The 23,746-nt window shown below is 46.7% G+C and overlaps 2 protein-coding genes across 4 annotated transcripts; one reads left to right on the top strand and one right to left on the bottom strand.

The window, feature by feature from the left end:
• Positions 1–2,584: 2,584 nt before the first annotated feature.
• On the top strand, positions 2,585–9,874 carry BRICD5 (BRICHOS domain containing 5). The gene is made up of 5 exons (XM_044303652.1): positions 2,585–2,706; positions 4,363–4,503; positions 5,769–5,918; positions 8,572–8,679; positions 9,703–9,874. Exons 1-5 carry the CDS (start codon positions 2,683–2,685, stop codon positions 9,862–9,864), a joined length of 585 nt encoding a protein of 194 aa, XP_044159587.1. The 5' UTR covers positions 2,585–2,682; the 3' UTR covers positions 9,865–9,874.
• A 63-nt stretch (positions 9,875–9,937) lies between these two features.
• On the bottom strand, positions 9,938–22,083 carry MLST8 (MTOR associated protein, LST8 homolog). Of its 3 annotated transcripts, XM_044303649.1 has the most exons (10): positions 21,930–22,083; positions 19,708–19,844; positions 18,332–18,383; positions 17,571–17,733; positions 17,059–17,134; positions 13,040–13,192; positions 11,918–12,042; positions 11,662–11,825; positions 11,239–11,361; positions 9,939–11,206 (listed from the first exon to the last, which is right to left on the bottom strand). In XM_044303649.1, exons 2-9 carry the CDS (start codon positions 19,837–19,839, stop codon positions 11,243–11,245), a joined length of 984 nt encoding a protein of 327 aa, XP_044159584.1. In that variant the 5' UTR covers positions 19,840–19,844; positions 21,930–22,083; the 3' UTR covers positions 9,939–11,206; positions 11,239–11,242. The 3 variants fall into 3 exon arrangements, with proteins under 3 accessions (XP_044159585.1, XP_044159584.1, XP_044159583.1); XM_044303648.1 differs by having other exon boundaries at positions 9,942–11,361; XM_044303650.1 differs by lacking the exon at positions 21,930–22,083 and having other exon boundaries at positions 9,938–11,361; positions 18,332–18,389; positions 19,708–19,823.
• Between the last annotated feature and the right edge of the window lie 1,663 nt (positions 22,084–23,746).

The following is a 23,746-nucleotide window of genomic DNA, read 5'->3' on the forward strand; positions in this document are numbered from 1 at the left end:
TTATATATAATCTGCTCAGCTCCTCCTGCTCTATAACCTGCTGTCCACAGATTACATGGTGACAGGTTCTCTTTATATATAATCTGCTCAGCTCCTCCTGCTCTATAACATGCTGCCCACAGATTACATGGTGACAGGTTCTCTTTATATATAATCTGCTCAGCTCCTCCTGCTCTATAACCTGCAGATTACATGGTGACAGGTTCTCTTTATATGTAATCTGCTCAGCTCCTCCTGCTCTATAACCTACTGTCCACAGATTACATGGTGACAGGTTCTTTATATATAATCTGCTCAGCTCCTCCTGCTCTATAACACGCTGCCTGCAGATTACATGGTGACAGGTTCTCTTTATATATAATCTGCTCAGCTCCTCCTGCTCTATAACCTGCAGATTACATGGTGACAGGTTCTCTTTATAAGTAATCTGCTCAGCTCCTCCTGCTCTATAACCTGCAGATTACATGGTGACAGGTTCTCTTTATATATAATCTGCTCAGCTCCTCCTGCTCTATAACCTGCAGATTACATGGTGACAGGTTCTCTTTATAAGTAATCTGCTCAGCTCCTCCTGCTCTATAACCTGCTGCCTGTGGATTACACTGCATTTTCTGTTTGACAGGTTCCCTTTAAAGGTGGACCTTCCATTTACATAGTTAAGGCCTCTTTCACACATTCGCATCTGTGATGACATCCGTGGCAAGATGATTAGTGGTTCTTCTGTGAAGGATCTGTGTTTGCTCCTTGTGTTCCCCCCCCCCCCCCCTTCGTATGTTATCCATACTCCACGGACACTGGAGCATCTTCTAGCAATGATCCATGAAAATCACAGACAATACACGGATGGTTTTCACGGACCCGTAGACTATAATGTGCACGATAAAAATAGGGCGTGCTTCTGTGGTGTCACCACTACTGATGCGTGAGGAGGCAACGGAAGCGTTACATCTCAGTCCTTCACTGAATGCGTTGCCCATCTGAAAGTGGCATACTGGCTTTAAACGGGGCGTTCCAATCTTATAAAGTGATGGCATATCACCAGGGTATGCCACCTATTTATGACATCTGGGGCCCCACTGAACCTGACCACGAAGGTGTAGCGCTGCGACCCAATGTTGTGCAGGGGAACTGCAGCTGACCAACGGGTGGCTGGTGTAGCGCAGTGCCAGGAAAAAAGGGGAGCAAGCACTTGGAGCGCCTTTATTCTCAGTATTTGTGAGGGTCCCAGAGCTCAGATCCCACCGATCATAAAATAATATCCAAACTCAAGTGACCCCTGTTCAGCAGCGGCTACAGCTGCATTTTGAGGGAAACCAACTGAGGTCTGGCCACGCACCACTCTCTAAGTTCTGCAGCGTCCGAGACATTCACCGCCTGTTCTGCGAGCGTGTCTGCGGCTTGACCGATATCCTGCAGATCGCGCTTTGTCACCACAATTCAGGTCATTCGCAGTGCAAATGGTGGCAGCACACCTCGCTTCACTGCGCATGCGCCAGATGGTTTCTGGGTTGGTTTGTAGTGCTGTTTAGCCGTTCAGCCAGGAGGAGCGTGGACCTCAGCTGAATTGCACTGCCCAGAAGATCGCTCTGATGTAATCACCATAGGGCGCGCACCTGCACAGCAGAATCCGCACATAACGCGACCTGCGGTTCTTATTTTTAATCCACAGCATGTCCATTTGTGCAGATTTTTTTTGTAAGAAAATATGCAAGGGGTTAAATAAAAAGTCATCTACGGGCCTCAGAAACCCTGTGAGGATTCTTGTGCTGTCACTCGGTGTCCTCTAGAGGGCAGTATAATTGAGCGCGGGGCAGAGCCGGTGGTGACCACCAATATTCAGACCGTCTATATACAGTGGCAGTCACTCTTTTTGCTAAAATGGGAATCGCATTTTTTAGGTTTTAACATTTCTGAACAGAAACAACCCCAGGGCAAACAGCACCCGATGTAGGGGGGGGGGGGGGTGTATAGCCTAACATTTCCCCTGCAGTTGAAATGTAGTACTACACAGGACTTGAGCCCACCAGGGTGGGAGCCACAGTACACAGCGGTTCTAGCTCAAGCAGAGGGCATGCCCCCACCCTAAGCTCCAATATAGCATATGGTCAGGGTTTGCCCTTTAATATGTCTTTATAGGGTTCAGAGCTCCATTTTTCTTGGGTTGGGGTAGTCATCTCTCGGGGGTCTGAAGAAGGGCACGTATCTCCACAACTGTCAGTCTCCGTTCATTTTTGGCTGCCCTTCACGACAGATTACAGACTGGCAGGTAGCCTACTAGGTTCTGTCTTAGTCCTTGAAGTCTGGTTCCTTCAGTCCTCCGTTTTCCCGCACACAGCGTCTTTTGTGACTTGTTCCGAGTCAGGAATGCGTGCACTTGGCGTCCCCTCCATCCTGCCAACGATAAGGTTTTCTTTACAAAGCCTAGGTTTGTGTTTCCATCTCACTGGTTCCAGTTCCAGGGGGGCTCATTCTTTGCCCCGTCTCCCAGTTTCTCATCACAGCCTCTTCATTGTTACATTCCTGCCTCTCAAGTTTCTCAGGTGGAGCCTGGCTGAAGAAGGTGGCTCTGGAGGTGCTAGCTGCCTGGGTGCTGATGGACGCGCCCTTCAGCCTGTGCTGTCCCCGGACCATGCACAATCCTCACATTGCAAGGACTTGCAGAGATTGGGACCGCAGCACAGTATGGAGGGCGGTGGAGAGTCAACGGTAAGACACACTCTGTCTTTATGGGCTGGGTACCCTGCCACCTGGTATCAGAAGGGACTGTATTAACATATTGGGGACAGTCCTGGAACCTCAAATCTTCAGGGTCCACGAGCTATTATCACTGTTGGTCCAGCTATGTGCCAATTTATCAGCCAGGATATCTGTAGTAATAACTGCTTGTATTTTAGGCCATGTCCTATCATATTTTTATTATTGCTGATATATTTTAGTAATATCTCCATATAATAGTAGCAGCCAAATCCAATAGCTGGTGGCCTGGATGGGGGCGTTATGTGGCTCCAATGATGAACACGGCAAACGTTATCGGACATGATGGTTAGGTCCCTGATATAGTGATGTATAGAGGATCTGAGGACGGGGGAAGCCTTGAGGTCCATGCCCTGTATGACTGGGTGCATGTGTAGCTTGCTATGTCAAGGTGAATTTACTTCATTTAACCCAATTACATTTTTAGGTTCAACATAACATGCTGATGAATTTCTTAATATACCTTTATAGCAGCTGCAGCTCTGTTTTTTCTAAATTTCCTTGCATAGTCAGAGTTAAAGGCAGACATTCTGTATTTCTGCAGCCACCACCAGGGGGAGCTCATTGCAGCCTGTTATATTATTCAATGCACAAACAGTATGCAGCGAGGCGTTTTCCAGGCTCCTGCTATTAAGGACCCATCCTCAGGAAAGGTCTTTAATATCTAATCGTTGAGGGTCCGACGCCTAATACCCCTACCGATCAGCTGTTCCCTGCAGCCTCCAGAGCTAGTACTAGTACTGTGAATGGGACAGGAAGTACAGCGCCGTTCAAAGAGTAGTGGTCATGCTAAGTTACTGCAACTCTGCTACCATTCACTTCAATGTGAGCTGAGGTGCAGTAACCCAGCGCGGCCACTACAATTTGAACGGCGCTGTGCTTCCTGTCCCATTCACAGTGCTAGTACCAGTGCTGGAGGCTGCAGGGAACAGCTGATTGGAATGGGTGTCTATGGGGAGAGCGCTTGGTGGTGGCCGGACTCAGGCAAACCCGGGGTCCTCCAGCCACCACTTTACCAGCTCTGTTCTCGATATAGGTGCAGGTCCCAACTCTATCAGACAATGGGCACATATCCTAGCAATATGCCTCCATTGTCTCAGATGGGAATACCCCTTTAAGTAGTGCAGGGCATTATGTCCAGTCCTGTTGGTATTCTACAGGCTTCCAAATATGACAGACTGGAGGCCATTGTTGGTAACACAATCGCATATCGGGGGACCCTCCTTCCTCTAACTGCTTACATGCCACAGTTGAAATTGACAATGGTATCTAAGGTGTCAAATAGCTGGGATCAAAGCTAGCTCTGATCCCGGCTCCTGTACATCTCTGCAGAGTAGTACGTCCAGGTGCAGGGGTTAGTCCTCTCCTCTATGTACAGGTGTGGGAGGGGGTGAATGAGCACAGAATAAAACACTTTGGGTGGTTGGGATTTTAGCTTACATTTTCCAAAGGACCTTTGGAAAAGAGAGCAGGACTCTGACTGGCTGCTATGAGCTACTCCCCGCTTGCTTGGGGTGGTCCTTGCCTTCTTTACCATATCCTTCCAGGAGACATCTTTTAAGTATCATTCCAAGGAACCCTGACTAAACACAGTCTATTTTCCTCCAGCCTCCCACTGACAGAGGACCCCGAAGAAGATCAAAAGCTACTACTAGAATATTCTGGGGCTTCCTGGCCGTTGCGCTGCTCTTCTCCATAGTGGGAATAAGTGTGGTTGGCGTTTTAGGATGGAAAGATAATAAAACCAAGGTACAGATCAATACTAGAACCACTTGAGACACAATTATATTTACAGACCTTACAGTCACTCTTATGGCTTACGCCGGACTGTGCAATATTAAAGGCTATGGACACTTAAGTGACCAACTTTCTAAATAGTCTTCATTAAAAATGTCCTACCCTTTGCTTCTGAAGAATGTGTGTAAGTCCTTCACCTGGCCGGTGGTGCTGAAAATAGATCCATCAGAATGCTGTTCTTGTTGGCTCTCTCTGCTTTCCTCTTCCCTTCTCCCAGTGTTAGGCCTCTTTCACAGTTAGTGTTTGGTCAGTGTTTTCCATCAGAGATTGTAAGCCAATACCAGCTGCGGGTCAAAAACACAGAACGGGTGCAGGTCTTTCCAATTATCTCTGTGTAGGCTTCACTCCCGATTTTGGCTCAGATTAACTGATGGAAATCACTGATCAAACAATGACCACATGAGAGCGGCATTAGACATATTAGTGAAGAAGTGGTACATGGCAGATCAGAGTGTGGAGAGGGGGCAAAGCATCCAAAGAGGGAAGCACACACAGGCTGTAGATAGGGAGGAAAGTGCATGCAAATTTTCAAGTACAAGTACAAAAAGGTAGTGAAGTACCCACAGCAAACAGTGCAGCATCCATGTGTCAGCACAAATGAGAAGAGATCCCTTATGAGCTGGAGAACTCTGTCCAGAAATGAAGCAGTGCTTATAAATGAGAGCTAGTGAAGGCATCAATATCCTGGTCACACTGTTCTCACATCCAGAATTTATTACTTGAGAGGGATACGCCCAAACATCAGATGGTCTGAAGACAAATGAAGATTGCAGACTGAAATTGGTGCAGCTACTTTTTCTTTACTCAAGGAAACCACTAATACATGCAAAAAAAATTTTTCCACGTCAATGGTGTCCACAGCCTTTAAAAAGCCATAGATACAGAATTATTGTACTCATAATCTCCTGAAGCTATTTATCCTGAGCTCCCAGGTACACAAACTAAATGACAGAACTGCAGTGAAGACTGACACTTTAGATCTGTCCTCGAGTTTAATGAACACATACATTTGGAATCGTTTGCTTTGGGCAACCTCGTATATATTACAAATTACTTGCCGCCCACCCCTGCTCTTAAAGACTAGAATAGAAAAAGCATTAGGTAATAAATCCACTGTAATGGTCACAGAGTATTGTGCTGATCTCGTGGGGGGGCAGTGACCTGCGCTCTCATCTGATCCCCTCACATTGTCAAATTCTTAATCCCTATATCTTCAGCCTCTCTTGCAGGTTGTCCGGCTGACTTACAAAAATCTGCAAGGTTCCTCAGTAAACCAGTCTGCGGTGAGCGACAAGCGGAGGAATACAGTCACCTATCGAGTGACCTCCAGAAATCAGACGTCCGTGGTGTTGTTCGACAGCAAACATGTGAGCGGTAACGGAAGGAGAGAGCGCGAGATTGTTCTAAATTCCATGTGGACCATTATGAAATGATTCTAGAGCGTTTTTTACATTGTGCTGTCCCTCCATTATTCCCTCCACAGAGAAGAAGAAGAAAATCCCTTTATTGTCCCTCAGTGGGGACATTTTGGCAAAACAGCAGCAATCACATTCCCAACAGGAGCAAAAATAAGAGTAATTAGAAATTAGTAAAGAGTAAAATACAAAAAAAAAACATAACACAGAATTTACATAAAAAATTATTTACTGGGTTTCTGGGTTATAAATTAGGGATCGACCGATTATCGGTTTTACTGATATTATCGGCCGATATTCAGGATTTTTTTTGAATCAAATAATTTTTTATTGATCAAATAAAGTCAGCTTATTTTATGACAGTACATTGCCTCTGTCATCACAGAAGTATAGTCAATAAGCAGCAGTGTCCTATGGCATCATCACAAAAGCATCACCGTACAACGGCGTACAATGTACACAAACATAGGACAAAATTTAGATAGAAGATACCCGCAACATAGCAGACACCCAACCCCCCCTCCCCCCCCCCCCATAGAACTAAGTGCGAACCCCTCCAAAATATCCTAGATGACCACATGCGTATGAGACAACCCCTCACTCCATAATTTCTCAAACTTCTGAGGACAGCCTCTCCTCACAAACACACCTCTCTCCATTGTCAACATGTCATGTACCTTTCGCACAAACTCAGATATTCAGGATTTTGACCGTTATCGGTATCTGCATCTATTTTGCCGATATCCCAATAATGTATGGGGAAGACAGATCGCGCTGCTCTCAGCGCTCTCCGCGTTCCCTCAGCAGCACAGGGGAGAAGGAAGCAGTGTCTCCTCCCCCTGTGCCGCTGCCGCCAATCAGAGGAGAGAAGACAAGAGGAGGGGAGGGGCTGTGGCCACTGCGCCACCAATGAAGATTCATCTCTCATTCATTCATATACAGGAGGCGGGAGCTGCAGAATCACATAGCCGGCTCCCGGCCTCTATGAGCGGTACTAGCTGCGATCCGCGGTAGTTAACCCCTCAGGTGCCGCAGATCGCAGCTACCGCTCATAGAGGTCGGGAGCCGGCTATGTGATTCTGCAGCCAGCTCCCGCCTCCTGTATATGAATAAATGAGAGATTTATCTTCATTCCCCACAGTATTAAAAACATTGGTGGCGCAGTGCGCCCCCCCCACCCAAGCCCCCCCAGTATTAATCATTGGTGGCAGTGGCCACAGGGTCCCCTCTCCCTGGGGCTCCGACTGGTTACCATGGCAGCTAGGACGCTATTGAAGCCCTGGCTGCCATGATAAGCTCCATGCTGCTGTGTGCACAAAGCACAGAGCAGCAGGGACAGTGTGAGGTCCTATTCACCCTGATAGATCTCTATCAGGGTGAATAGGACAAGGGTTCTAGTCCCTAAGGGGGCTAAAAGTTAGTAAAAAAATAAAATAAAATAATATTAAGTATAAATGAAAAAGAGAGATTTACAAAAAAATAAAATAAAAAATACACATTAACAATAAATGTTTTTTTATTTTTTATGAAAATTCACAGAATATCGGTATAAACTATCGGCTATCGGCCTGAAAGTTCACAAATTATCGGTATCGGCCCTAAAAAATCTATATCGGTCGCTCCCTATTATAAATCCTAACCGCTGCTGGGAGGAAGGACCTGCGATAACGTTCCTTCGTGCACCTAGGATGCAGCAGTCTGTCACTGAGGGGGCTCTCCAGCTCCACAACAGTGTCGTGCATGGGGTGGGAGACGTTGTCTAACAGTGATGGTAATTTTGCTAGAGTTCCTCTTCGTCACCCACCTCCTGCACTGGATCAAGGGGACAACCTAGGACAGAGCTGGCCTTCTTAATGAGCTAATCTAATCTCTGTCTCTCTGGAAGAGGGGCGAAGAAGGGGTGTGAATTTCTATGAAGCCAGGGTGACTAAACCATAACTAGGCTACAAAATCATTAAAAGTGTGATGGGAGGGGGTCTAGCCGTCTAGACCCTCACTGACCCCAAGAATAAAGGGATTCCCTCCACCAATGATGCTTGTATGATTTAAATGGCGGTAGACCATGCAACTGCTATGGGGCCCTGAACTGAACTACTTCTTTCTCTTCAAGATGTAAAAACACTTTCACACAGCCGCCACTAGGGGGAGCTCAATGCACAGAGATTATTTCAGCTTCCTGTAACTGCATACATTCCTATGCACTGAGCTCCCCCTAGTGGCGGCTGCAGACAGTCAGCTTTATAATAGAGAAGCAGGAGATTTATCAATGTTTTTTGCTAGTTAAATACATTTAAAAATATGGTAATCAGAATGAGCGTGGGTGAGGTAAAGGAAGACTTTATTACAATTTTTTTTCATTCAAATTTCTTCCGCTTAATATAAAAAATGTCAGAAATCTGGGGCGTGGCACTTTTAGTTGTCTGGGAGTAATTGTAGTACGCGTATTGAGAAGATGGGCGGTGCTTATGTTACGTTTTGCTATGGGGCCCTATGAGATCTGTGTACGCCCCTGGTCACATGCCATAATGGTTATTTACTGGAGAGCTAGTCTATTGCTCTATTCATTATGTATTCTTTTTAATACCCTACTATGCTCTTCTTGCAGGGACTGGTTTGCTATAAGGCTGCTGGAGAGAAATCCTGTTTCCTTCGACGCATGGAGATGAGAGATATGGAAAATATCCAGTCCTTCCTAAATATGTCTGTAGCCAAGGTCAGATATTACATTATGCTGGCCACCTTTTTCTATATTCATTTGTCGATGTATAAGATACGTCCACTCATCATCCAGTTGTTTTGAGAAACATCATTCTGCACAGAGCTAGAGATACAGAGCTCCAAATCCCCTGCATATACACATAGTAAACAACAACATTGTGTCTGTCTGCAGCCACCACTAGAGGGAGCTCACTGCATACGGTTTTCTTATTGAGTTCTATCTATAAATAGTATGCAGGAAGCTCCCTCTAGTGGTGGCTACAGGCAGACACAATGTTATCATTTGTTTCTGAGTCTATGCACAGGATTTGGACCTCAGTATCAGAGAAAACCAAACTCCGACCCTATAAGATATACAAGTACAGCCTGTACTGATATATAGCCATAAAAAAAAAATCAGCTGAATCATTTTTACTTTTCCTTATACATGTTTTTCTATATCAATCTATTCAATGGACAATATATCAGATTTCCACTCTTATGTTGCCCATGGCAAGGGGTATATAAAAGTTAAAGGGGTTGTGCAGTGCAAAGATATTGATGAGCTATCCTCAGAAATAGGTCATCAATATCAGATCAGCGGGGCTCTGACCCAGCACTCCCGCTGATCAGCTGTGTGAAGAGATAGTGACATGGACAGGTCATCAATATCTTTGCCCTGCACAACTCCTTTAACCCTTAAAGAGGACCTTTTATCAGTTTTCACTGATGCCGCTCTTTCAGCTCACAGCCAGGGAGAAGGAGACGCCCGCTGAGAAGAGCTGCCGCCTCCTTCTTCCTGTACCGATGCTATTGATTAGCATATAGGGCGCCAAAACCGAACGGGGGACACAGCACTGCAACGGAGGAGAGGATCAGTAAGAAAAAATATATATAGCGTGATGACGTCTCCTAATCTTGGGCTACTGAGTGAGCAAGTAAAAACGGATAAAAGGTCCTCTTTAAATGTTCTGCTAGTTCACTCAGATGCCCAGGCTCTTTCAGCTCCATTATGTGTCTGTCTGCTATTTTATAACAGGATGGGGTGCTTTTCCTGCAGAACAACAGGACACGTTACTACCGCGAGTTCCTCGGCGTAATAGGAGGTCGCAAAGTCAACCATGAACTTGTAGGGGAACCTGTACAAATGTTGTGTGACCAGCTCCCCATTTACTGGGTAAAAAAGAGTGAAGGTAAGTAAGGCCTTAAAAGGGTCGTCCCATTATGTCATATCGTTGGGATATGCAACAAATGTCACATAGGTGCAGGTCTCAGGGGGACCCGCTTCTATCTCCAGAACGGAGGTCCATGTAGTGAAGGGAGAGCGGCCGCACATGCACGTCCACCTTTCCATTCAGAGATATGGAACTGCCAGAGATAGCAGAGCCAGTGCGCAGCTATTTTCAGGACTCCCATAGTGGTGAATGGGGAGGTGGCTGCGCACAGGCAGCTGCTTCCCGTTTACTACTAGGGCCCCGTTTTGAAAATAGGAGCGGGCCCCAAAGGTGCACCTATTTGACATTTATGGCATATCCTAGCGATATACCATAATTATTGAAATGGGAGAACCCCTTTAAAGGGGACCCTTTTCCTATATGAAATAGACATACAGGAGTGTAGGGGTCCAATAGAGGATACTGGGCTTACCTCTTTACACTTTAAATAACAGAGAGATTGTAGCCCCACAATCATTCATCCAGGGGTCCCACATCATTGTCCAAAAATCAGCAGTTGGCTCCTGGAGGAATGCTTTTGGGGCTCTAACCTTGCCTATGGAGCAAGCTGTCCATGGTTAGCCCAGGATCACTCTGGACATACTGCAGTCTACAGATCTTAAAGTGACCTCCTCCATCGCAGCAGGTTGTACATAAAATGCTCTTCTCTGGTCGCTGCAGGCCCGACAAGACGCCTCATTTACCTCTGCATCGACATCTGCTTCCCCAACAACATCTGCGTGTCCGTCTGCTTCTACTACCTACCCGACTAGGCCAGCCATGCGCTACACGCGGGCTCCTCCCAGCGCGGCCCGGACATTCCCTCCCTAGCAGATTTTGCACAAAGTGTGGGAGGAGTTCATTTAGGATTGATTGGTAGAGTTTCCTGTTAACCGTTTGTGACAGCTGGACTGTGCAGTGTGTTGTACTCCTTCGGAGAATAATCACGGACTGCCTCTCGGTGACGCTGCTGTGTGCACCTTCTCGGGCGACATGATCGACGATAATATGGAAGTGAATGCCAGACGGATGAGTCTTTAACACAAGTTTATGGATGCGCAGGGTGACCCCCAAGTTCTGCTCTTTCCACTGTCCAGACTGAGCACAGGGATGAACGGACGCCGATTCCTGAGTGTATGCTCCAATTTATATATGTTTGATTATGTATTAAAATACTTTTGAGTACAGGACTCCATTCATTTACTAAGGAGCTTTTTGCAGATAAAACTTGTATAGTATATTTACCTGTGATTACGGCAGTGCTTTAAACTGCAGCATCAAACGGTCTGGGGGGGGAATTATTTTTTTGTCCATAGTCTGGTGTAATCTCTGAAAGTCTTATGTATTACTAGAGCTCAGTCCTGTTCACCCCAGGACACTGTCATTAAAAGCCAGGCAGACCACCGCTTTCTGGTGCCCGCTGTACTCCCTCTTGATCTCGCCGGTCTCCACACACCACAGCCGGGCTAGGTTGTCAGAGGAAGCTGGAGGAGAAAGAGGAGGTCGGTCATCTGGAGGAACACGTGAAATAACACATGGACGTTCACACGTCATCATACCCTTTTATATAAATTAAGTCAGGTATGCCCAATCAGCGGCCCTCCATCTATCCTACAGCTATCAGGACATGTTGGGAGTTGTAGTTTTGCAACAGCTGGAGGGCTGCAGGTTGGGCATCCCTGAATTAAGTCAACTAAAGATCGTACTATGTTCAATTTTAGGGTATATCATCTTATTCACTTTACAATGTCGGCGTATATATGATAGAAAGAAATGATTCTTACCAGTCACAATGTATTGAGAGTCCCCGGAAAAGGCGCAGTCCCACATCCAACCCCGCGACGTCTCTCCTGGGTTATTGCTCTTAATGCTCAGCTCTGTCATCAGAGAAAAGTTTGAAGTCCTCCATATCTTACAGGTCTGGTCAGCTGAACACGTGGCCAGCAGCCTGGAGAGGAAAAGGGTGTAGCATAAAGTGAAAGGCCAATATACACTAAGCATTTTATCCTGGCGATGAGAGACCGTTCAGCGCACACTTACGTGGAATCTGGGCTGAATTTACAGCGGAGAGCGCAGCGTTTGTGTGAAGGGATTTTCGTCTTAGGGATCAGCTGCGTGAGATCTTCGCCGAGGCCTCCTGTCAGGTTCCAGACAAAGCAATTTCCCTAAAAATAAGATGTAGGTTATGAGAGGAAAGCTCCCGGCACAAGTCAAACGTATCCCTAGGCCCTCCACATTTACATGTCTGATTAAGGGCTCATGCACACGACCGTATGTATTTTGTGGTCCGCAAAAAATACGGATGACATCCGTGTGCATTCCATATTTTGCAGAACAGTCCTATCCTTGTCCGTAATGCGGACAACAATAAGACGTTCAATTTTTTTGTGGAATGCACACGGAGTACCTTCAGGGTTTTTTTTTGCGGACCCGTTGAAATGAATGGTTCCGCATACGGTCCGCAAAAAAAACCAAAACGGAATGGACATGGAAAGAAAATACGTTTGTGTGCATGAGCCCTAAAGGAGCTGTTAAACTAAGTTTATATGGATATTATAGTAGTGATCTCCCACCCCTCCCAATAAATCAGAATGGAGAGCTACTAACATACAGTGGCTGATGCTCTGGCATACTGCAGAAATACATGTATTACCCGGCTGGCTATTCACTTCAGGGAAAATGCATACCTCACGGCAAATCAGATGTTTGCTGGGGTGAGACAATTCCTTTAGACTGTGCCTGGGACATTATTATTCATGAGTTTCAGATACCCCTATAGAATAACGACAAAACTCATTTCTACCGGAGTCTACCTCGTCTAGCCGACAGCTATTCTTCCAGTCTAAGCGTATACATTTGGCTTGGGCAAGTGTTCTCAATAGGGAGAGGGGATCCGACAGCCCGACTCTTCTGTCTCCCAACAACTTGCAGTCAGCGAGAAATGGGACCAGCGCCAGACTGAAGACCCTTGGGCCCACCAGAGGGAATTATTCTAAGGGCCCACCCTATGTGTATATAGGACCTTAAGTGCCCTGTTATATTAGGGGTCCATTATTGTCAGAGGTTGGGCCCACTGGAGGATCTTCTGGTGGACCAGTTCGACCCTGAATGGGACACCACCACATATGGTCAACTAGCTGAAGAATACTAGCAAACACTCACAGAGCTATTGACGGCGGCCATGTAACTGGCATCAGGGTCTATGTGGACGGAATTGACAGACGCGTCGGCCTCAGGAATAAGCTGCTCATTCTGATCGGTTTTCAGGTCCCATATGTGAATTGCTCCGCTCTGGTCGCCCACGATGAGCTCAGCCTAAGGAGAGAATGAGCATCAGAGTGAATCAAGTTCATGAAATGCATTGATTATATAAGGAAAACCCAGGATCGGTTCCGCATGACTGTGATACCGTAGGTCATACATCATCTCACTGTTAATTCTGATAATCCAAGCCGTGCGTAACGAGGTGCTGGATTACAAGGAAATCAGAATTAGCCATTCAGCCACGTGTGCGAAATCTCACCGACACCAAAGACATCGTTCCTGATCTCCGATATCCAGTGTTGGACTATCTGGTGAATCTTACTTAGGCTACTTTCACACTTGTGTTAGGTGCGGATCCGTCTGGTATCTGCACAGACGGATCCGCACCTATCCATGCAAACGATGGTATCCGTTCAGTGCGGATCCATCTGCATAACAGCTTTTTCAGATCGGACAGTATATTCTAACACAGAGGCGTTCCCATGGTGATGGGGACGCTTCAAGTTAGAATATACTGAGAACTGTATACATAACTGCCCCCTGCTGCCTGGCACCACCCGATCTCTTACAGGGGGCTGTGATCCGCACAATTAACCCCTCAGGTGCCGCACCCCCCCCCTCCCTCCCCAGTATTAAAAGCATTGGTGGCCAGTATTAAAAGCATTGGTGGCCACCAATGCTTTTAATACTGGGGAGGGAGGGGGGGGCCGCACTGGCCACCAATGAATATAATACTGGGGAGAGAGGGGGGGCCGCACTGGCCACCAATGCTTTTAATACTGGGGAGGGAGGGGGGGGGGCCGCACTGGCCACCAATGAATATAATACTGGGGAGAGTGGGGGGGGCCACACTGGCCACCAATGCTTTTAATACTGGGGGGGAGGGAGGGGGGGGGGTCTGGCCCCTGCTGCCTGGCAGCACCCGATCAGGGGGCTGAGATCTGCACAATTAACCCCTCAGGTGCGGCACCTGAGGGGTTATTTGTGCGGATCACAGCCCCCTGTAAGAGATCAGGTGGTGCCAGGCAGCAGGGGGCAGTTATGTACACAGTTCTTAGTATATTCTAACTTGAAGCGTCCCCATCACTGTGGGAACTCCTCTGTGTTAGAATATACTGTCCGATCTGAGATTTCACGATCTAACTCAAATACGATGGTATATTCTAACATAGAGGCGTTCCCATGGTGATGGGGACGCTTCAAGTTAAAATATACCATTGGATTGGAGTATATTAATAGGGACTCCTGACTTTACATTGAAAGTCAATGGGGGACGGATCCGTTTGCAATTGCACCATATTGTGTCAACGTCAAACGGTTCCGTCCCCATTGACCTACATTGTAAGTCAGGACGGATCCGTTTGGCTCCGCACGGCCAGGCGGACACCCGAACGCTGCAAGCTGCATTTGGGTGTCCGCCTCCTGAGCGGAATGGAGGCTGAACGGAGCCAAACTGATGCATTCTGAACGGATCCTTATCCATTCAGAATGCATTGGGGATGAACAGATCCGTTCGGGGCCGCTTGTGAGAGCCCTGAAACGTATCTCTCAAGCGGAACTCCAAACGCAAGTGTGAAAGTAGCCTAACTCAGCATGGTACTGTTTTTGCCACATGCTAGAATTCCAGACCTCCTGGTGCTGGCTTAAAGGAGTTTTTCCATATATCTGTTTTAATCAAGACTAGAAGCCATAACCCATCATCATACTTTTCTATAACATATTTAAGTTCTTTAAAGTTTAGTGTCACTTTAGTCGTGTTGTAGAACTGTGCCTCGCTTCATGGGTAGGGGAAATTCTGCAGCGTATTACAGCAGCAGGAAAGTGGATGAGATTTTCACAAATTTAATGTACGCACTACAGAAAAAACCCACGCAGAATCTGCACGGAAATGGACCTGCAGTGCAGATTCTAATTCTGCAGCATCTTAGTTCATTTTGCAGATTTTTTTTCCAATTTGAATGCATACAGTGAAACCTACAATGATTATTTCCACTTTATGTTCATTCTATCTATGTTACTGTATATATCATTTACTCTAGATCTCTGTACATAATTTTGACTCCTACAAGAAAAAAAAAAAATCTCATCATTTTGATGCACTTTAAGTGACCTGGTCACAAAATGTCTTACACCCTAGCTGGGGGGGCTCGGAGAAAGTATTACATTTTTTGTTCTGTTCAGACACAAAAGGGCTTTGTGAGAGGGGAAATCTCCCAAATAACAAGGCGGCATTGTGTCTACGGGCTTATCTAGCATGTAAAACCCAGCTGCTGCCACGTACCTGACCTACCCCGCGCACAACTTTCACAGCGCTGAAATAGTATTATGTGAACGTGTCGAAAGAAAAGGTAACTCTGATCCGCATCCAGCGACTGCGAGCACAGCCAGATCTATAGGAAGGGCTTAATCCTCCGGAGGATAAAATAACAGTTTAAACTCCACACACAACAAAAGCTGCACCAGGACTTGTAACCAGACATGGGACAAAATCTAGCCTAAAGTTTCAAGTAGTCTTTGACGCTGGGTTCACACCTGAGCGTTCGCGATGGAGCGCTCTGTATGCGCGATTGTACCGGCGTTTGCAATCGTGCATACAGAGACAAGCGAACGCCCATTGTCGCGCGTTCCGGAAAGTCTATGTACGGGAACGCGCGACAAGACGCCCCAAAGAAGCTCATGTACTTCTTGGGGCGTCGGGCGTTTTACAGCGCGATCGTACGCGCTGTAAAACGCCCAGGTGAGAACCATTCCCATAGGGAATCATTGGTTTCTCCTTGTTGAGCGTTTTACAGCGCGTAGGAACGCGCTGTAAAACGCTCAGGTGTGAACCCAGCCTTAAAAGCTCTGTAACTTTCTACGTAGAGAATAAATTACATAATTGTGTAGTGTGAGTCATTACGGACACAGCAATATGTGGAGGGGATTTAATTTTGGATATTTTTTTCCACTGAAAAATTTTTTTTTCATGGAAAAAAATATATTTTTTTTTTTTACTTGGAATTTTTTTATTTAATAAAACTTTTTTTTAACCACTTACTAGCCCCTCAAGGGTACTTTAAGAGGCTCTTTATTGATTGCTTCTATGAAACCCTGTATTGCTTATGCAGTCCAGAATATGATACTGTCAGTGCTATACTGACAGTCACCAGCAGGCGGCGCCAGAGAGGTGCAGCCTGATGGGGATACACTGAAGGCAGGCATGGGGGCCTTCATCAGGCTCCAGAATGTCATTCCAAGACATCAGCACCCAACAATCTTACTTGCGGGGTGCCCATAGGAGACAGAGGGAGCTTTCGCCCTCTAAACCACTTAGATGCCACTGTCGCGATTAACAGTGGCATTAATGTGGTTAAATGGCCCAGATCAGGGCTTCTGTCAGTCTGAATTGTTAGAGCAGGAGCCCAGCTCTCATGTAAACGCTGAGCCCCCCCCCCCCCCCGCACTCTGCGCTGCACAGGAGGTCTGTGCAGCGCTCATTATTCCTGGCCACTATAGAAAGCCAGCGGTCTAGGAACAAAGCCTAGTAATGACTGCTGTATCAGTGGTCATTAAGGGGTTAAAAAGAAAAGTACTGTGGTAATACAGCGTTCCCACCTCACTTTTTGGCTATATCTGTGGTACATGTCAGGAGTCGTCCCCAGGCCCCTAAGCTCCCGGCGTATACTAAAGAATCATCCTTTTGGCAGACGCTGCACCAGTATGCTTGGGCAGATCTTTTTTCCACTGTATAGGAAAGCGTAGTCTGCTGACACGAAAAATGTCTGCCGGAGGCGTCCCTAGCCAAACAGGAGATGTTAGCAGAACCAAAAATATATTTATATTCTTGCGCCTTTTTGTACCAGAGAAGTAAAATCTGATACACCAAGCCTAACTGCTTACACGCCGATAGACCCCGAGACCCAACGCCCTGCAATTACCTGGTTGGGATGGAGAAAAACACAATTGATCGGTGCATTTACTTGGAAGATTCGCTGACACTGAAGATTTCGTGATCTGTAAAATAAAATAAAAATAAAAAAAAAAGACTCAATAAGGTAAGTGCTAATCATTAAAGGGGTCATCACAACGCCACATCCCAACTGTGAAACTCCTTTATAAGCCAGAATGGAAAGGAATATCTCCCATTGTGGAGGACCTGGGTGTCCATGCAGCACATGGACCCCTACTCTTTTCTATGGCTGGCGTGTAATCCTACATTTCATCGGCAGCAGCTACTGCCGTAAAATGGACAGCCAGATGCAGCTTCTAGTGGTAATTACACAGATCGCTGGGGTTTGGAGAAGCTAGGCCAGTGTCGATCAGCTCATGGTTGGCCAGAACTGTCTTATATTTCATTCCCCTTGATTGAATACATTTCAAGGAGAGCACAAATCCACCCAATAACACTGATGACCTGCTGTGTCCTCCTGCGATCCAATAGGCTTCATACCTCAGGTCCCATATCCTGGCCATACAGTCTTCTCCACCTGTATACATCCAGCGCCCATCCTCATGGAACCCAACAGAGGTGATGTTCTTGCTCACGCCGTCATAGTTGATCACAGGGTTGGGATTGTTGGAGTTCAGGTCGTACATACGGATGTGCTGATATCCTGCGAAGAAGAACACAAGCCAGAGGCGGCTGAGGGAACCTGACAAACCTCCTGGACACAGCTCCTCATGGACGGTGCAGAAGGCTGCTGTCACGTTGAAGTTGTCGGGATGCGCTGGAAAAGTTCCTGCTGCGCATGTCAAACATATCCATTAATCCAATGGAGGCCAAAAGTGTGTCCTTCGGGCCTCTGTCGGGGGCCATGGTGGGATTACCCTTACCAATCACACATTGATGGCTTAATCCTTGGGCCTCACACACATGGCCGTTCTTTTGGTCTGTGTCCGATCCGAATTTTCTGCAGATCCCACACGGACCCATTCATGTATACTGGTCTGCAAATAAATCGCTGTCCACATCCGTACAACCGGGCCGCAAATTATAGAACCTGTCCTATTCCTGCCCGTTTTATGGACAAAAATAGGCTTTTTAACAGTGGGTCATGCAAAAATAGTAGGATGTGCACGGACAGCAACGGTGCTTTGCGGATCCGCGGACCGCAAAGCATATACGGTGGTGAGCTGGAGGCCTGTCAAATTATAGAAGCCCCTTTAATAACACCATTTGAAGAAAAAGAAAAAAAAGGGACGGCGGCTCACCTGCAGCTGCGATCATGCTTCGGTCTGGGGTCACTTCCAGAGAATTCACTTGCTAAAACTTTTAGTCAAGGAGCACAATCATGTAGCTAGAGACGGTCAAATCTAATGGTGTCATGGTTGAATTCAAGAAAAGGAAGGAGTTAAAGGGGTTGTTCAGAGATCGAAACTGATCGCTTATCCATAGTATAGGTGATAATAGTCTGATCATTGGGGGTCCCCACACTGATCACAAGAATGGGGGTTCTGTTGCTCTCATGTGAATGTGCGCTGCTGCTCCGCTGAGTGCTATACTCTGCTTCTCTGGGGCAGTCTCATAGAGCTTGAATGGTGCAGCAGCGCACAAGCTTTACCACTGCTCCATTTAAATGGGGGCCACAGGACCCCCGTACTACTGATCAGTGGTGGAGCGATCAGACACTTAACTATCGTGTGGATAGGTGATACATGGCAGTTTTGAGAAACCCCTTTAATACAGTAAACTTCTTTTAATCTGACATCAATGGGACACTGGACAGTCATAGGAAAGCATAAAAAAGCAGAAAGAACTACTACTGAACCCCCTGTAGCTGTGAATTCTAAGGGCTCATGCACACGGAAAATTGTGGATCTGCAAAATACGGATACCGGCCGCATGCCTTTCGCATTGTGCTGAAGAGAACATCTGGCCCATAACAGAACCGTTCCATCCTTGTCCGTAAGGCTACTTTCACACCTGCGTTTGGTGCGGATCCGTATTGTATCTGCACAGACAGATCCGCACCAATAATGCAAACGCTTGTATCCGTTCGCATTATTCATTAAAAACAAAATGTAAGTCAAAACGGATCAGTCTTGACTTACATTGAAAGTCAATGGGGGATAGATCCGTTTTCAATTGCACCATATTGTGTCAGTGAAAAACTGATCCGTCCCCATTGGCTTACAAGTCAGGACGGATCCGTTTGGCTCCGCTGCAAGCTGCGTTTTAGTGTCCGCTTCAAAAGCGGAAAGGAGAACAAATGCAGCCAAATTGATGCATTCTGAACGGATCCTTATCCATTCACAATGCATTGGGGCTGAACTGATCCGTTTTGGGCCGCTTGTGAGAACCCTGAAACGGATCTCACAAGCGGAGCCAGAAACGCCAGTGTGAAAGTAGCCTAATACGGACAAGAATAGGACATGTTCTATATTTTTGCGGATACCACACGACAGACATACGGATGAAGACAGAGTGCTGGCCACATAATTTGCGGCCTCAGTGAAATTAATGGGTCCGCATCCAATCCACAGAAAAATGCGGATTGGATGCGGACAGAAAATACGGCCATGTGCATGAGCCCTTACCCCAACACTTCACCCTATTTAATACTCCCCTCCCCCCAATTAAAGGATACAGAGTCTTGGTGCTGGACGGTCCTCGTGCAGATGCCGCTATGGGCTTGCCAAAACCGCACGGTGTGGTCATATCCAGCGGTGGCGAGAATGACGGGATCGCTGCCCACGGTGCCCTGTGACGAGTTCATCATGATTCCTAAATACAAGAACAGATCATTTTTTATATTATATATATAATTCACTGTTTGACTTGGGGGGGGGGTCACAATCTAAATTCTGAATGAACCTCTCTGTATGTTTTTGGCGTGTGGAAGGAAACCCACGCAGACATACGGAGCACATACAAACTAAAGGCAGCTTTTAAACTGCATTGATCTCGGCCCTTGGAGCTGACAACCCTAGTGGTGGTAACCTGGGGCCAAAAAACATTCAACCAACCCGTTCCCATGTCACTAACAGGACTGGAAGTGGTTTGATCCAGTGACTGCTGAGGCCAATCACTGACCTCAGTGGTAACGTGCTGTCACGGTCCCTCTGGTGACTGGTGTCAGGAGATCAGAGAGACTGGCTGAGCGTGGAGGAATCTAACAGCCATCTTGATTTCTCTTTATTCAGTGTTGCTATGGTTAATGACCACTTCCCTTTTCTCAGCTGTTGCTCAGCGGTCATCACTTCTACCCTTTATAGTCTGACCCCACCCCTCTGATGATGCGGTAGATAGCTCCATTTGGGTTTGGCTGAGCTGGTGTGAGATCAGCTCCCGTGTTCCTGTTCTTCCATCTCTACAGAAGTTAAGTGTTGCGTTTGTTTGTATTTGTCTTTTTCCCTGTTTTTGTATCTGGGCCTGAGACAGAGACTTCCATTCGTCCATCTGGGGAGGAATGGGTTGTCTCTGGTCCTATACCTATTCCAGGGCCTTATAGGGAAATCAGGGCCTAGGTATCCTGCATATGAATATTCCTACCTTCAAGGTCTATTCATATTGATAGGTAGTCAGGGTTGTCTAGGAGGTGACCTGTTTCTTCCCTAGTTTCCAGGCCCAGTTACTGTCCTCCCCCCCCCAAATCAATGGCAGTGACATGTCACCAGGAGGTAGGAAAAGGGCAGCATGGCGGCTTGCTGGGGTCCTGGGTTTAATTACCACCAGGGACAACATCTGCATGCAGTTTGTATGTTCTCCCCGTGTTCGCATGGGTTTCCTTTGGGTGCTCTGGTTTCCTCCGTTAGGGCTCATGCACACGAACGTGTGCTGTGGACCGCAAATTGCACGGCCACCACAATGCATTCCACGGGTACGGTCCGTGTGCCCACAGTCTGCAATCGAGGACCCATTCACTTGAATGGGGTCTGTGATCCGCATAAAAAAAAAAATGTAGTGCAGGCACAGACAGAAAACCCAAGGAAGCACGTATATTGCAGGCCTAGCCAGCATGTGTTCGTGTGCACGAGCCCTTACTGATCATCTAGACGAGGCATGCTCAACCTGCGGCCCTCCAGCTGTTGCAAAACTACAACTCCCAGCATGCCCGAACAGCCTACAGCTATCAGCCTACAGCAGGGCATGATGGGAGTTGGAGGGCCGCAGGTTGAGCATCCCTGATGTAGACTGTGAGCTCCTCTGGGGACAGCGAGTGGTGACAATGTCTGTAAAGCGATGAGGAAAATAAATACGTTTACAAAACGTGCTCTGTGCCCACCCTCTTATGGTCACATGCCCCATGTGGGCAGAGGTGCCGGGACAGATGAGGTTTTTGTTATTTTTTTATTTGCTACCTTTAGCGTTGTCGGCGCCCAGGCTGCACAACCCCTTTATTTGACCAGAAACCGCCAACGCAGGTTCCCATTAACGACAGCACAAGGTGAAATTAGTCTAAGGCAGACACTACAATGTCACCATACTGCGCCCACCTGAGCCCTGCCAACTGGGCAGACCAAGGTCTCCTCGGCCAGGAGATCTCCTCCTCCTTTCTCAGAAAAGTAAACAAGTGAAGCACGTTTTATGGGCACTAACAGTGCTTGCTGTCAGTGAATGAGGCTGAAAAATCCAACCGTCCTAATACTACACAGCTGACCGTTTGCTGCAATGCCTGAAGCCAGGACAACACCCTGCCCAAGACAGGCTGCAGTGACTCAAACGATACACCCTAGCTGGAGAACTACAACTCCCAGCACGCTAAACCAAGCCAATAGTCTCTAGCACCCCCGACAGACAGCTGAAGCGCAGTCAGGCGTCCTTCTCCCCCGCCATAACACTAATGCATAGCCACATTCACTGTCTCACCTCCTTCTACCCCAGTCTTCTCCTCCTGCTGGTCAGTACTTTTATACGTCACGGGGACGTGACCCGACGTAGAAGGATGTTGTATTCATTTAGGAAGTCATTTTCCTGAAGCCCAATGCGGAAAGTGCTAGGAAAAATGGCCGCCTCTCGGCTACAGGTCGGAGCGACAGCTTGTTCTCTAGTGACTGAAGCTGCTGTTGCCTGGCAACCTGGAGACGGAAAAGAATATGAAGGGGGAAATGTGGGAGCATCTTGGAAAAAAGGGAGGGGGGGGGGCGGTAATAATAAAAAAAAGTAACGATCATTATTAATTAATGCAGTCATATATTTAATGAGTATATATTTTTCATTATATATCTATACACCCATACACACATGTGCCGGCATTGTTGAGAAAAAATAAATTTTTATATATGCAAATGACCCTCTAGGTGTAATGGTAACGCCCCTGTTGCTCCTAGAGGCTCATTTGCATATAATAAAACATCATTTTTCTCAGTAATGCGTGCAAATATGAACATGGGACCAACACAGACGTCTTCAGCTGCCGAGGGCACATGTAACAAGTCAGCCAGTGTCATAGGTACAAAACTGCTGACAGATGCCCTTTAATGTAACATCATATGTTAACCACTTGCCTACCGCCATAGGTTGCGACAGGTAGGCTCTTATCAGTAACCCTGCGTAAAAAAGCGGGTTACACAGCGAACTGCTATAAATTTAACTATTAGCCTGCAGGCAGGGAATTAACCTCTTCCTGTCATGACTGTGGCAGGAAGGGGTTAATTCGGTAAAAAAAAAAAATTAAGTTATAGCAATAGTTACTAGCAGATAATGTACACACCCATACAAACATCCCGCCCCATTTTCGTTCATTAAAAAAAAAAAATATATATATATATATATATATATATATTAGTTTTGGCAAATAGTATAGTGGAATTTCTGTGTGTAAAATATATATAAAAAAAATATATTTGAAAAATCTAGTATTCCTTTTGGCTATATTTTGTATAGGGCTCCGGTCCTCAGGGCCCACCTGCCGGTCATGTTTTCAGGATTTCCTTAGTATTGAGTAGGTGATATAATTAGTGTCAGTGCATCAGGACTTACCACAGGTGCTCATTCTGTGGGATAGTCTCAAATCATGACCAGAAGGTGGGCCCTGAGGACTGGCGTTGAGGAACGCTGCCTTAGGGGGATAACATAAAAAAAGGCACTTTGAAGGGGCTTGTAACATTTTAGGGCTGTGCACAGACGCGGACTGGCCCACAGGGGTACAGGGGAAACCCCCGGTGGGCCCCTGAGCAAGGTGGCCCCCTAGTCTCCCACCCCCTGCGTAAGTGGCACATAACACAGTAAACTTACTGCACTACATACATATATTCAATGTACAGCACCTCAACCAGCCTATGGTCATGTAACAAACTTGTAAATAATAATAAATACATTTTACTGGTGAGCCCTAGGTACCCCAGTCCGACACTGGCTGTGCAAGATTTTTCTGGCAGTCTTGCGGTGGGCCCAGCCAGTAGATAAATTACCGTATTTTTCACTTTATAAGATGCACTTTTCCCCCCAAAAAAGTGGGGGGGGGGGGGAATGGCCATGTGTGTTATAAAGCAAATACTAGTCAGGTGACAGCGCGGGCCAAAGAAGACATGGGATCGCGACTGCTGCCAGAGATGTAGAGGAGCCGTGGCGCAGGAAATGTAAGAGGGTTTCTTTTTATTTTATTCTGATCTGAGGTCTGATGGTTCTGGCAAGGAACTCTGGGGGGCTGATATGAGGTTTGATGGGGGATCTGACAATGAGGG

Source organism: Bufo gargarizans, chromosome 8 (genome assembly GCF_014858855.1).
Source record: "Bufo gargarizans isolate SCDJY-AF-19 chromosome 8, ASM1485885v1, whole genome shotgun sequence".
Lineage (NCBI taxonomy): Eukaryota > Metazoa > Chordata > Amphibia > Anura > Bufonidae > Bufo > Bufo gargarizans.

Coding starts and splice junctions, on each gene's coding strand:
- BRICD5 (XM_044303652.1), top strand. CDS start 2,683: ATGGAGGGCGGTGGAGAGTCAACG. Junction 4,504..5,768: donor GGAAAGATAATAAAACCAAG/GTACAGATCAAT, acceptor CTATATCTTCAG/CCTCTCTTGCAGGTTGTCCG. Junction 8,680..9,702: donor TAAATATGTCTGTAGCCAAG/GTCAGATATTAC, acceptor ATTTTATAACAG/GATGGGGTGCTTTTCCTGCA.
- MLST8 (XM_044303649.1), bottom strand. CDS start 19,839: ATGATGAACTCGTCACAGGGCACCGTGGGCAGCGATCCCGTCATTCTC. Junction 17,734..18,331: donor AAGCATGATCGCAGCTGCAG/GTGAGCCGCCGT, acceptor TCTTCTTCGCAG/GATATCAGCACATCCGTATG. Junction 13,193..17,058: donor TTTTTCTCCATCCCAACCAG/GTAATTGCAGGG, acceptor TTCTCTCCTTAG/GCTGAGCTCATCGTGGGCGA.